At 54.5% G+C, this 11,622-nt stretch overlaps 1 protein-coding gene across 2 annotated transcripts; it reads right to left on the reverse strand.

Moving 5' to 3' along the window:
* Positions 1 to 1,157: 1,157 nt before the first annotated feature.
* Positions 1,158 to 4,994, reverse strand: CPLX3 (complexin 3). Of its 2 annotated transcripts, none has more exons than XM_064668511.1 (4): positions 4,607 to 4,994; positions 3,885 to 4,111; positions 3,468 to 3,555; positions 1,158 to 2,321 (listed from the first exon to the last, which is right to left on the reverse strand). In XM_064668511.1, exons 2-4 carry the CDS (start codon positions 4,043 to 4,045, stop codon positions 2,097 to 2,099), a joined length of 474 nt encoding a protein of 157 aa, XP_064524581.1. In that variant the 5' UTR covers positions 4,046 to 4,111; positions 4,607 to 4,994; the 3' UTR covers positions 1,158 to 2,096. The 2 variants fall into 2 exon arrangements, with proteins under 2 accessions (XP_064524581.1, XP_064524582.1); XM_064668512.1 differs by having other exon boundaries at positions 4,662 to 4,983.
* Between the last annotated feature and the right edge of the window lie 6,628 nt (positions 4,995 to 11,622).

An 11,622-nucleotide genomic window follows, 5' to 3' on the forward strand; every position in this document is an offset into this window, starting at 1 on the left:
GAGGAGAGAATCCTGGCTGGTTTTGAGTGGGATGAACGGAAAGACTGCATCCCCCAGCCCCAACACTCCCTGCTCTGGTCGGGATCCCACTCTCCCCTGTGATGTTTATTGATCATGCCTCGCCATCAGCCTGGGATTTAAATGCCAAGGGCTCAGCTCAGTCCGTGCCTGCTTTCTGCTATCCCTTTCCTGATGGGGGATTAGATCAGCTTGGGCTGATCCTCATCAGGTATGATCTCCTTTCAGAGCTAAAGCTGCTCCTGCCAATCTTCCCTCTCATTTTTCCCCAGCTCCCAGTGCTGTGTGGGGCTGGATTTGGGATCCCTGGGGGCAGATGTCCCCAGCACTGCTGGCAGGTCTCCTGATCCTTGGGGCTGGAGGGTCATGAGGATGTATGTCCTCGCAGCCAGAGCATCACACCTGAGCTGCCTTTATCTGTCTGTCCTCTCAGGGATGGAGATCAGGAGTTTCCCAGAATTACCTGGCCCTGGCACAGTCTTAACAGGGAGCTGGGGACAGAAAGGAATCTCTTGGCCCAGCAGCCCCAGCCATGGCCTGATCCAGCATCCTTAATAATATTAATAATAACAACAATAATGATGATGATGATTAATAATAATAACAACAATATCAGCTTCCCAGCACCCTCTCCTGTGTTTTCCTGGATGACCCACCTCCCCCGCAAAACCAAAGTGCAGTTAATCAGCTCCCTCGGGATTTGGAGTGATAAATTCCTAGCTCATGCCAGGTTTTTCTAGGAAGCCTCGCCGCAGGAGCCCACTGCCTGCCGGGATGCCATCTGGCTGGAGCTGTTTCGCCTGGGAGTCACACCTATACTTGTCACGGGCTCATCCCTGCAGAGATGTGTCCTTGCTCAGAGCAGCACTGCAGACATCCCACAGTGTCCGAGACTGAGTGTTCTGAAGGTTTTATATTAAAATAGCCAAAAAACCTGTGAAAAAAATGGGAATTTTGTTTGCTTTTAAACCCAACTGCCATCAGCAAGCCACTTGTAGCATCCCTTTGGTCCCAAATGTGACCGCAACCAGAAGCGATGCTTTCTTTGGGATGCTTCTCCCTCAAGCTCCCGTCCTTGCTCTGTAAAGGGGCACCCCGAAACCTTGATCAGGAGAATAGAGCTTGAGGAGAAAAATAAATGCATAGACATCTCCTGGTATTTATTCCACCGGTTATAACAGTACCATGGCATGGGGATAGCACAGGAGGTGGAGGGACACTCAACCGAGCACAGCGCACAGCTACAGCACGATGGAAGGGGAGGAGAAGGAGATCTTTCCTTATCACTTTGTTCTTCTCCTGGAAGGAACAAGGGCAGAAGTGGATCCCACCCCAGGAGAGGGATGGTGTACACCACTGCTCCAGGGAAGGGCTGGTGTGGGCTCAGCTGAGCACCAGGGAGAGTTTTATTCCTCTCTGGTGTTAATTCAGGCTTCAGCCTTCTGGTCCTCAACACCCCCCTTCCCACAGGGATAAATGGGATCATATAGCAGGTTATATAGCAGGTCCTTCCTGGCTGGCTCCTTTAGAGGAGCCCTCAAGGGCAGAGGGGGTTGGTGTTCCTTGCACGGACGGGATGTTATTTCTCATGTGATGGGTACGGGATGCAGGGAAGGAGGGTGTTCTGCACCATGCCTCGTCCTTGCGAAGCAAATTGGAGCCTCCCAGTCATTTCTAGGAGGTTGGGTGGAAATGTGGAAGCAGAGACACGGCATATGGCCACCACACACAGTCCTTCCCACACTGACATGGGCCAATAACACTCCAAGGTCATTTTCCTTCCTTGATACTGCCCCGGCTCTGGCTACGGACATCCGCTGCCATGGGCACAGGAGGAGGCATTGGGATACGGGGGGGACATGCTGGCTCTTTGCTCTAACCTCAGACCAGAGAACAAAACAAACATCACACAGCAGGAACACCTGGGTCGAGGACTCAAGGGGTCACACGGTTCAGGAGGACCCGAGTGACACACGGCAAGGGTGACAACACTGGTGGGGTCCCTGCTGCTGGCAGCAGCCCCCGTCAGACCCTTCGCTGCACCCCCTCCCTGCTCCCCCACTGTCACACCGGCCCCGTTACATCACGGCGCATTTTTCCGCCGATTGCTTCAGGTCCTCTAGCGTGGCCGAAGCTTTGTCCTTCAAGGAATCAAGGTCCAGGTTCTGGATGTTGCTGAGCTGACCGATAACCGAGTTCTTCTCTTCCTCCTCCTCGTTGTCCTGCTCGATCATCTTGGCCAGCTCTTTGGGCAGCTCCACGTCACCTCCTACCAGCTGGATCTGGTTGTCATCCGTTTCATTCTGGAACGGGCCGGGAGAGAGTCAGGAGGGGGGACGTCACAGTGGGAAGGGGGCACGTCACAGCAGGGGCTTTGGGCTGTCTTCCTATTTTAAGGTCCGTGTGGGCAGGTCCCTGGGGCTGAGTCTGGGATGCTGATCCAGAGGGGACATAGCTGAGCTGAGCCTGGGCGCTCACAGCAAGAGCTGAGATGAAAACCCATGCACAATACCAGTATAAACTGGTTTTCAGCATGCACTGTGGGGGGTTTAGGCACCTAATTAAGCTACACGTATGCCTAACAACTGCTCCCACCGGCGACCGGGATGAGCTCTGCGCCAAGAGCCATGGGGAGACTCTGGATGAGGCAGCCCAGCTGCCAAGCGGGATCAGGAATAAGCAGAAGAAACTTGTCAAAAGATGAGAAGGGACATTTCAAGCACGAGAAAACAGAGAAAGGATTGTGGGGGCCAGCTCCAAACAAATCCCTATTTTCCCTGGAGAATAAAAAAAATCTCCATCTTTTCTTTCTCTGCCTTTTCTGGCTTTCGGTAGGAGGAAAAAGAAATTCTCTGGCTGTTTATTTCCTGGTGATAAAAGGGGATGGGAAGCAGGGGGGTGTGAATCCAGGCTGGCTGAACAACACCAAACAATCAGAACAATCTCACTTGGCTTAGCTGGCCCTTCGGAACTAATATTAGCCCAGCTCCAATTTGGAGTATTCACTACTGAGAGACTCTTTCTGAATAAAGGGTGGATTTGGAGGGAGAAGAGCTTGTAGTAATTCTAAGAATGGTTGAATTTTCCCTTGATTAAGTTGTTTTTAGTGAATTGTTCATTAGGCAGAAATTCCAAAACTGGAGTCTAGGTGGGAGACATTTGCCAAATAATCTGGGGAGAGAAGCTGGCTAATCCAGCCAGGAAAGTGTAATCCTGGCTCTGCTCCCAGCTCCAGGGAGTCTGGGGTGAAGGTGGCTTTCCCTCGTCCAACTGGATTTAGGGAACAAAAGTGGGGCAGAGGGGGATCAAGTCAGGGTCTGGTGGTCTGCGGTGTTCAGGGATGATGGAAAGGGGCTAAAATATGGGGAGAAGGATGTTTTGCATTTGGGCTTTGACTCCCCATGCGCCCTCTCCTCTCCTCCCCCCCCCCGTTTCCAGCACAGCCATACCTTGGGGAGCCTGTACTTGTCTCGGAAGTGGGACCTGACCGTGGCTCTCTCCGCCTTGCGCTGAGCAAACTGGGCATCTCTCTCCATCCTGTGAACCACACAGGGCTGTTACCAACAGCCTGTGCCCCCCGTCCTCGGGTTTGCACATCCCCCCAACCTCAGCATCCCCCATTGTCTCTGAAAAGTCCCCACAATTTCCTCCCCCCAGCACAGCCTGAAAGGAGAAAACAATCCCATCTCCCGGGCAAGGAAGCGGATTAAGGGATTAGGGGGCTCATTAAACTCCCTCACGGTCCTGCTGTCCCCGGTACTGGCTCTCCCCAGCTCCCATATATGGGATAGGGGACTGTAGCAGGAGCACCCCCTTCCTTCAGAGACCCTGAGGGTCCAGCCCATCCCTGTGCCAGTCGCACTCACTTCTCCTCCACCAGCTGCCGTTGATATTCCTCGTACTCCTCACGGGTCATGCCCTGTGCCTCGGCCGGAGACTTCTCACCCTCACTCTTCTCCTCGCCGCCAAGGCCTCCCGTCAGGTTCTTCAGCTGCCCCCCCACCATGCTCTTCACCATGAACGCCATGGCCTCGGTTCCAGGGGGCCCGGGAGCCCGGGGGCCAGGGAGCCGGTGGGCACAGCAGCTGTGGAGCTGGGACAACCGGGGTTAGCTGGGGGCTCCGGGGCACAAGGAGTAGGGAAGATGGGGATGCAGTTGTGGGAGCCCGAGGAATGGGGCTAAGAGGGAGCTGGAGCACCAGGGAGCCAAGGTATGGTCGGTGCCGGGAGTAGGGAGCTATCGGGAAGCCGGAGTGCTGTGGATAGGAACTCCTGTGGAGTCGGTGAACCTGGTTATGGAGGAGCTGGGGTCAGCAGAGCTGAGTTCCCATGGAGCTGTGGTACGGGGTTTTCAAGGAGATGGGGTCAGCGGAGATGAATTCCCGGGATGATGGAGTGCTGAGTTCCCCGTGAGCCGGGATCAGCAGACCCGAGTTCCCGGGGTGGAGGAGTACTAAATTCCCGGGTTGCCAGGGTATTGGATGGTGGAGGACCCGGGGACAGGGGACCTGGGTTCCCAGGGAGCTGGGGTACGGGGTTATGGAGGAGCAGGGGTCAACGCAGATGAATTCCCGGGATGACGGAGTACCGAATTCCCGGGGAGCCGGGGTCAGCGCAGCGGAGTTCCCGGGGCGGTGGAGTACCGAGTTCCCGGGATGCTGGAATATCGAGTGATGGAGGACCTGGGGTCAGCGGACCGGAGTTTCCAGGGAGCTGGGATGCTGTGGATGTGAGTTCCCTGGGCAGAGGAGTCCCGAGCTCCGGGGACGCCGGGGTCAGCGGAGGGGAGCTGTCGGGCTGCCGGAGTACCGAGTTCCCGGGATGCCGGAGTGCGAGGTGCTGGAGTTGCCGGGATGCCGGGGTGTCCGGGGCTCAGCGGGGCCGCGCCGCCCCGTCGCCCATGGCGGAGCCGGTCCCGGCTGGGAGCGGAGCGGAGCGGCGGGCGCTGCAGCAGCGGGGCTCGCACAGCTCCGGTGTGTGTGTCCCTGCACGGCGGCGGCGGCACCGCCTCCCGCCCGGCCCCGCCGCCCTCCGCCGGGCGGAGCTGCCGCCGCCCCGACCCACGCCGGGGGCACCGACAGTCCCGCCACCCCCGACGGAAGAAGGAGCCCCCAGAGCCCCCTCCCAGGGCCACCGGGGGTGGATGCAGCCACGGTGGGGGCGGGGAGCCCCCGGGACACCCTCCCCTCCATGATTCCCGGCTGCTTCATCCCACCGAGATGCAAACCCGCCCAAGCGCCTTTTTCTCACTCTGTTCCCCATCCTTCGGTCTGGCCGGAGGAAAAGCTGGGCTTGACACTCAGTACAAGCTACATGTGCCGTGCACCAGCCACAACGGTTTGCTCGTCTATCTAAGGGCTGGCTCGGAATGCTCCCTTCCCTTTTTCCCATTAGTGATATCCATGGAAGTATTCCCATCTCTGAAAGTGTTCAAGTCCAGGCTGGACAGGGCTTGGTCTAGTGGAAGGTGTCCCTGCCTGTGGCAGGGGATTGGAATAAGATCAGTTTTAAGGTCTCTTCTGACCCAAACCATTCTGTGATTGTATGATTCCATGATTTTATAATATTAATTAGTATTAAAGCTGCTCTCAGTTCCCACAACCAGACACCCATGAGTTCATCGATCACCTAAATCAGGAGGATGGAGCAGGCATTGATTTTGTTGCATCATTCCCTCAGTCTCTCCATCCCCACTTCTCACGTCCTGCTCTTCCCTTTGACTTCAGGCGTATTCCAGACCTTGGGGAGTGAGCAATTAATGGCAGCAGCAACATTTCCCTTTCCAGATGGCCAGCCTGGCTTTAACAGACATTTCTCCCTTTTTTCTTCTCTGTTCATGAAAAATGAGCATGGATCCAAACCCCAATCCCAGCTTGCAGGAAATAATTTCATTTCTGAAATCTAAAGACAATCTCTGCAGATTAAAACGATGGAACAGCTGTGAAGTGATAGAACAAAGTGACAGAGGGAGAGGGAATCGGCCCATATCCTCCCATTCCCCCCTGTCCAAGGGAAAATTATATCTTAAGAAGAAAATAGATTAAAAAATAATGTATTTTCCTTGGATGAGAATCTGGTCAGCAGTTCGGCAGTGACTGCTGCTGTAAAGGACAGCAACACCCTTTTAGAGGTGACAAAAGGGGAGCTTTGTCCTGGCAAAGGCTCTCCTGGCAGAGCAGAGACCCTTGAACGATGCTAGCAGTTCCCTTGAGTTCATCCAAATGTGCAAATTGCCACTGGGATGGGGTAGATCCCTTCAAGGTGCCATTTGGTACAACTCCAGTGTCACCCACAGCATCCCCCACCACGCAGGTGCCCCTGTGGCTGCTGCTCACCCCCAGCTGGCAGCTCAGGAGTCCTCCCAGCTGTTTGAAGTGATGACTTTTACTTTTCACACCAATCTGCTGCTCCCCCTGAGCATTTTCCCATGGAAAACCCACGGAAAATGAATTTTAACCCACAATGAACTGCCACAGCCTGCTTAAAAATAGGCTGGGAGCCAATGCCCCATTGCCAACAGCATGGTCATGTTCCAGCTGTCAGTCTGGGTGAAAAGAGGGACAGGGAGAAGGAAAAACATCCCTGCTTGTGTCCTTGAGTGCTGGGCAGGTCTGAGCCTTGGATGGGTGCAGAGCAGACTTCGGATGTGGCTGGTCCTGGGAGCTTGGCTCACTCCAGATTTCTCTCTCAGCATCCATTAACAATAAGAGACTGGAAGTCAGGACCGATTTTTTCCAGCTGGGTTAGATGGGTCAGCTCCCACGGAGCCTCCCTGTCTGAGGAACTAAGAGCAAACAGCTCCTGATGAGCAGAAATGCTTGGCCAAGGCAACTAGGTGAAAACGAGCACGCCGTTCCTGGCAGTGCCTTGGGTCTGGTCCCTCAGGATGCTCACTCACCAGGAGATGGATGTACCCCACGGAGGGGGACCACGAGGTTGAGTTTTGCAGCCTCTTGCAGCCCAGGTTTTTTAGGGATGGAGCGAAAGGCAAAGGAAAGGACCTCCAACAAGGTTTTGCATCTCTCCCATCCCTTTGCCTTTTCTTGGAGAGGCCAGTGTCCCACCTGGAGGTAGAGATGAGGGGACAACCAGAGGGTGCAATGAGATGGTAAATGATGCTTCAAGGTAGTTGATTTCCCCGTCTGCTTTTCCTTGGGCAGCTGAACTGTTCCTTATCCCTGAAATATATTCAAGTAAGGATGAGTCATCCATCCTCACAGGACTCTAACCTGTCGTAATGAGATGTAAATCCTTGCATGACCTATTATATTAGCTTATGCTATATCACACATCTCCATGGATTAGAGGGGAGGGAGATGAGACATCCCCCCATCGCAGCCTCAGACAAGCCGGCGGAAGTTAAGAGGATCCTCTCTCAGCGTTGACACCTGATTTAAATTGGATGCAAGCAGTTCCCTCTGCCATGGTGAGAGAGATCATTCCAGCTCTTCTTTCCACATAACTGGCTCCAAAGGCACAGTTACCACAACCAGGGTTTTATATGATGCTCCAGAGATCCCTGAATGGCCCTGGAGTGGCTGGTTCCTGGAGCGATCCCACAGATTGTAGAGAGGGGTGGAAGGCTTGGTGACCTTGAGCTGCAGTGCCATGGCAATACGGCCATCAAAAGGCCTATCTGATCCTTGTCAGCCTAAAATCCAGGAAAACATAAAGGTTTAAACTTTTGAAGACCCTGAGCAGGTGAAGGAATCCTGGAAAGCTACGTGTGTGTGTGCTGGAGCCGTAAAGGGGAGGAAAGGAGAAGGCATTTCCAAAGAAAGCAGGCAGCCTGCTGCTGGGGGAAGTCACACCGGTGCTCAGCAGCTGATTGTCACTTCTGGTGATGGGGACAGGCACTGCCACCACAGGGACCACTGCGCTCAGCCCTGACCCTGGGTGCAGGGGCAGAGTCACCTACTCTCTTCCCACCTGCTAATGGGGGTGCTCCAATGGGATGGGGACAGGGATACCCTGCTGTGCCCCTCGCTGCTCTGGGCACAGGGATTAGGCAGGGTGACATCTATCCATATGTTTCCAGTGCTGTTATGGACCACCAGCTCCCAAGAGTTCAGGGTCTTGAGCAAAACGTCCCTTCAGAGGGCTATGGGATCCCTTCTAGGAGATCTCTTACTGGGTTCTACCATGTCACTGACAGAGGGAATAAAGAAAGTTTAGGATAAGGGTCTTGTAAAATACAAAATAAAATGAATTCCTGGCATGTTACTTGAACAGAGTTCCATAAAGCTGGACTTTGCCTTGGCTGAGGAAGATGGACAGCAGTGCAGCAGGAAGCTTGCTATGAAAATGAAATCAAAGCTGTCTTTTCCTGACCTAGGGAGGCTGTTCCCATGAAAGCCTTCCCACTCCTATAGAACCAAGATTTTAAGTTCCCAAAATCTGTTGTCATCATCAAAGGATGAAAAAAATCTCAGTGCACACACCTCCTCACCCTCTGCCTGCCCTGGCAGAGCATCCCCTGGGAGCCCCCGAGTGGCTCCTGGGAAGGGAAGCCGGGAGTAGGGATGCTGTTGGGATGTCCCCCCCAGTTCCCTTCAAATCCTATGGTCTCATCGTCGTGTCAGTGAACATGGGGCTGCCCAGACTCATCATTGCTGGGTTTTGGGAGGTTTGGGGTGGGAATGGTCCTATCATACAGGACATACATCCTGAGGGATATGGATTTGGGGTGGGAATGGTCCTGTCATACGGGACATACAGCCCCTGTCCCAAGGGATGGGGTGTTTGGGGGTGCCGTGAGTGCTTTAGCAGAAGAGGAAGGGAAGCAAGTCACAGCAGAGAGCCGAGTGGTTGCCTATCCTGCTGGGAGAAGGGATGCTGTGGGGGGTGAGGAAGAAGAGGTGGTTGGGATGAAGGGGGGGCTCCCATGGCAGTGTCTGCACCGAGCGGTGACACAAATCCACCCGGACAGACATACAGAGCATGTAAACAGGCACATGGGGAGACCATGTGCTGCTTCGTGCCGGTGGTGGAGAGCAAGCCTGGAGCAAAGGCACACGCCAGCTGAAACACACACACGGCCACACACGCACGCAGCATTCCCACGGGGGATCTTCCCAGCCTTGCCTTCATTTCCTGGAGTGCTCAGAAGATAAAAAAAAAAAACAAACAGATAGAGAGAGAGAGGAGCTGAAGAGGTGAACGACATGGAACGGTGATGGGAATGGCTTTGTACGTCATGCTAAAAATAGTCCTTGTGATAAAGTGGATCGCGGAGGGGGAGGAGATGCCGGCAGCGCACAGATGCTGGAGAGGGATGCCAGGGGTTGGGAAGCCCGTGCTCCAAGGTTGGAGCAGAAGGACCATAATTAGAGCTGGTAATTGGCTCCAAGCAGCACTGAGGGAATTAAACAGTGGAGGGCATGTTGCACCCCCTCCTCTTGGGATGGAGGCTTTGGGACCCTGGGAAATGTGAAGTAAGCGGCTGCTGCAGCTGGAACTGGCTTCCTTTGAAGGGAGATTGAGATTTTTGCTTGTTTAGGAAGAGAAAGGCTCTCTGCAGCTCTGTGGGTAGTGGGGAGAGGGCAGGCAGGATGCGGGGACATGGGGAAGAGACAAAGCTCACGGAAGGAGCCCTAATGGAGAAGAAAGAGGATGTCTACTGGGAGCAGAGGGAGCCAGGGTTGGTGCTGGAAGGGATGCTTTGTCCAGGGTGATCCCGGTGAGTCTGTGCCAGGGAGGCAGGTGATGGGTAGGGGTGGAAGAGCAAAGCATGTGGTTACTTTGGAGCTGGTCCTTTCACCCCCTGCAGGTTCTGCACACCAAATCCCAGCTCTCCCCAGCCCTGTCCTGACCCATCTGTGATATCAAGGTGCAGCCCAAGCTGGGATCCTGCTCAGAGGTGTGGAGGGGAGAGGCAGGAGAGCTGCCAGAACTGGAGGCTGGATTTCCCAGAGCTTTTTAAACCCTGTGTCCCTGTTCCCTCCTTGCAGGGAGAGGAAAGGTCCGTGTGTGCCATCGCACGGACACCGGGGCACTGGCAGTGGGAATAACTCCATGCCTGCTGCTGCCACGGATGATTCACACTGGCTATTTGAGGCACGATGGGAGCTGACACAACTGGGCCCAATGCCAACCTCTTTGCTGATGGGAAGAGGAGGAGAAGGAGGAAGGGGACATGATGTTAGCCAGCACTCAAGAGCCCCAGGGTGTCACTCAGCCTGTCCCCTCTGCTCACACTGCTGCACAGGCTGCCGAGGGGTTCACAGCTGATGGAAAGAGGGAAATCACCTACTGGGATCCGGGCTGTGCATCTCCAGGCAGCAACCCAAAGCAAGGGAGACCCAGTGCCCAGTGGCAGGAGCAACCTGCTCTATGTGGGGAAACCGAGGCACAGACAGTAGTGGCAGGAGGGGCTTGGCAGGATTAAACTCCCTGATTAGTTGTGAAGAACGGGATTTCTCCCAGCAGTTCTCTCTCAGCATTCTCTAATTACATCCTAGAGGGTGCTGAGGCACCAAACACTCTCCCAAAGACCCCCTGGCACCAGGCAGTGCCAGAAATCGGCAGTGTCTGGAGGAGAAAAATCAAAGGCCTAAAGGATTTTGGGTTAGATTTTCCCCCTTTTTTTGATAGCTGGCAGGGGTTTGTCTCCAGTAGTAACCCAGAGCAAGGGGACCAAAGGGGACATGGCAGGGGACAGGACCAGAGCTCTCCCTGATGTCTCACATCATGTGAAAGTTCTGGGTATTTCTCGCCATTCCCAAAGCCATGTTTCTTGCAGGCTTTGCCTGTAAATGACTTTAATCTTCATAAGCCCAAAAAGTAAAGCTGCTTATCCGGCTGGGGCCTGCCAGAGCACTGGGAGGAACGGGGGGGACGGGGACAAAAGGAGGGGGGTTAGTCCAGGGGAAATGAAACCCTATCAAGCCCATCACATTGCTGTCCTGTCTTCTCTGGACATCCAGACACTCTGGAAGGGGGTCAGAAGCACATCTCCCCTCAGCATGCACAGGATGCATGCACAGGATGCATGCTCCATCCTCCATCCCACACACCCCTGTGTGCCTGTGTCCCAGCACTCCCTATTTTTTCCTTCAACCTCCCTTCAAGAGGAATCTCAGTCTCAATCCTGGTCCAAACCAGATGGAGAGCTTCTGACTCTGGCTTGCCAAGCAGGCAGCCAGCAAAGCCGATGCTCTGAGCATTGTTTAACACTGAATAATTCCCTGTGGATGAAGGGAGCTATTATAAACCTGCTGTGCCAGACACCACCTCCACCCAGCTCCCTCTAAGGCAGCAGGGACAACTCCTTTGGGGTTGGGGGTCCAGGACATGGGGGTCCTGCTGCACAAACAGCTTTAGCCCCTTCGTTGAGACAAGCAGGGCAGGGAACAGGGTCCATGAGGTCCAGGAATCAGCCCCAAAATACATTCCCAGGTTTACCCATGCCCGCTACAAGCATCAGAAAGTAAAGCCTGGATTAAAGAGGAGCTTTGGCATCACTTGGAAGCTTCATCGCTGTCACAACTCACCAGTTCTCATGGGCAGGATGGAGGCAAGTGATGCCCAAGCTACTCATCCCACCTATGTGGGGACCCTGGGCAGAGATGAGGGGGTCCACCCCCACCTTTTACCCTGCCAAGG

The sequence above is a fragment of the Pseudopipra pipra genome, chromosome 12 (genome assembly GCF_036250125.1).
Source record: "Pseudopipra pipra isolate bDixPip1 chromosome 12, bDixPip1.hap1, whole genome shotgun sequence".
NCBI classification, from domain to species: Eukaryota; Metazoa; Chordata; class Aves; order Passeriformes; family Pipridae; genus Pseudopipra; species Pseudopipra pipra.

Coding starts and splice junctions, on each gene's coding strand:
- CPLX3 (XM_064668511.1), bottom strand. CDS start 4,045: ATGGCGTTCATGGTGAAGAGCATGGTGGGGGGGCAGCTGAAGAACCTG. Junction 3,556..3,884: donor CGGCAGCTGGTGGAGGAGAA/GTGAGTGCGACT, acceptor TGTGGTTCACAG/GATGGAGAGAGATGCCCAGT. Junction 2,322..3,467: donor ACAAGTACAGGCTCCCCAAG/GTATGGCTGTGC, acceptor GGCCCGTTCCAG/AATGAAACGGATGACAACCA.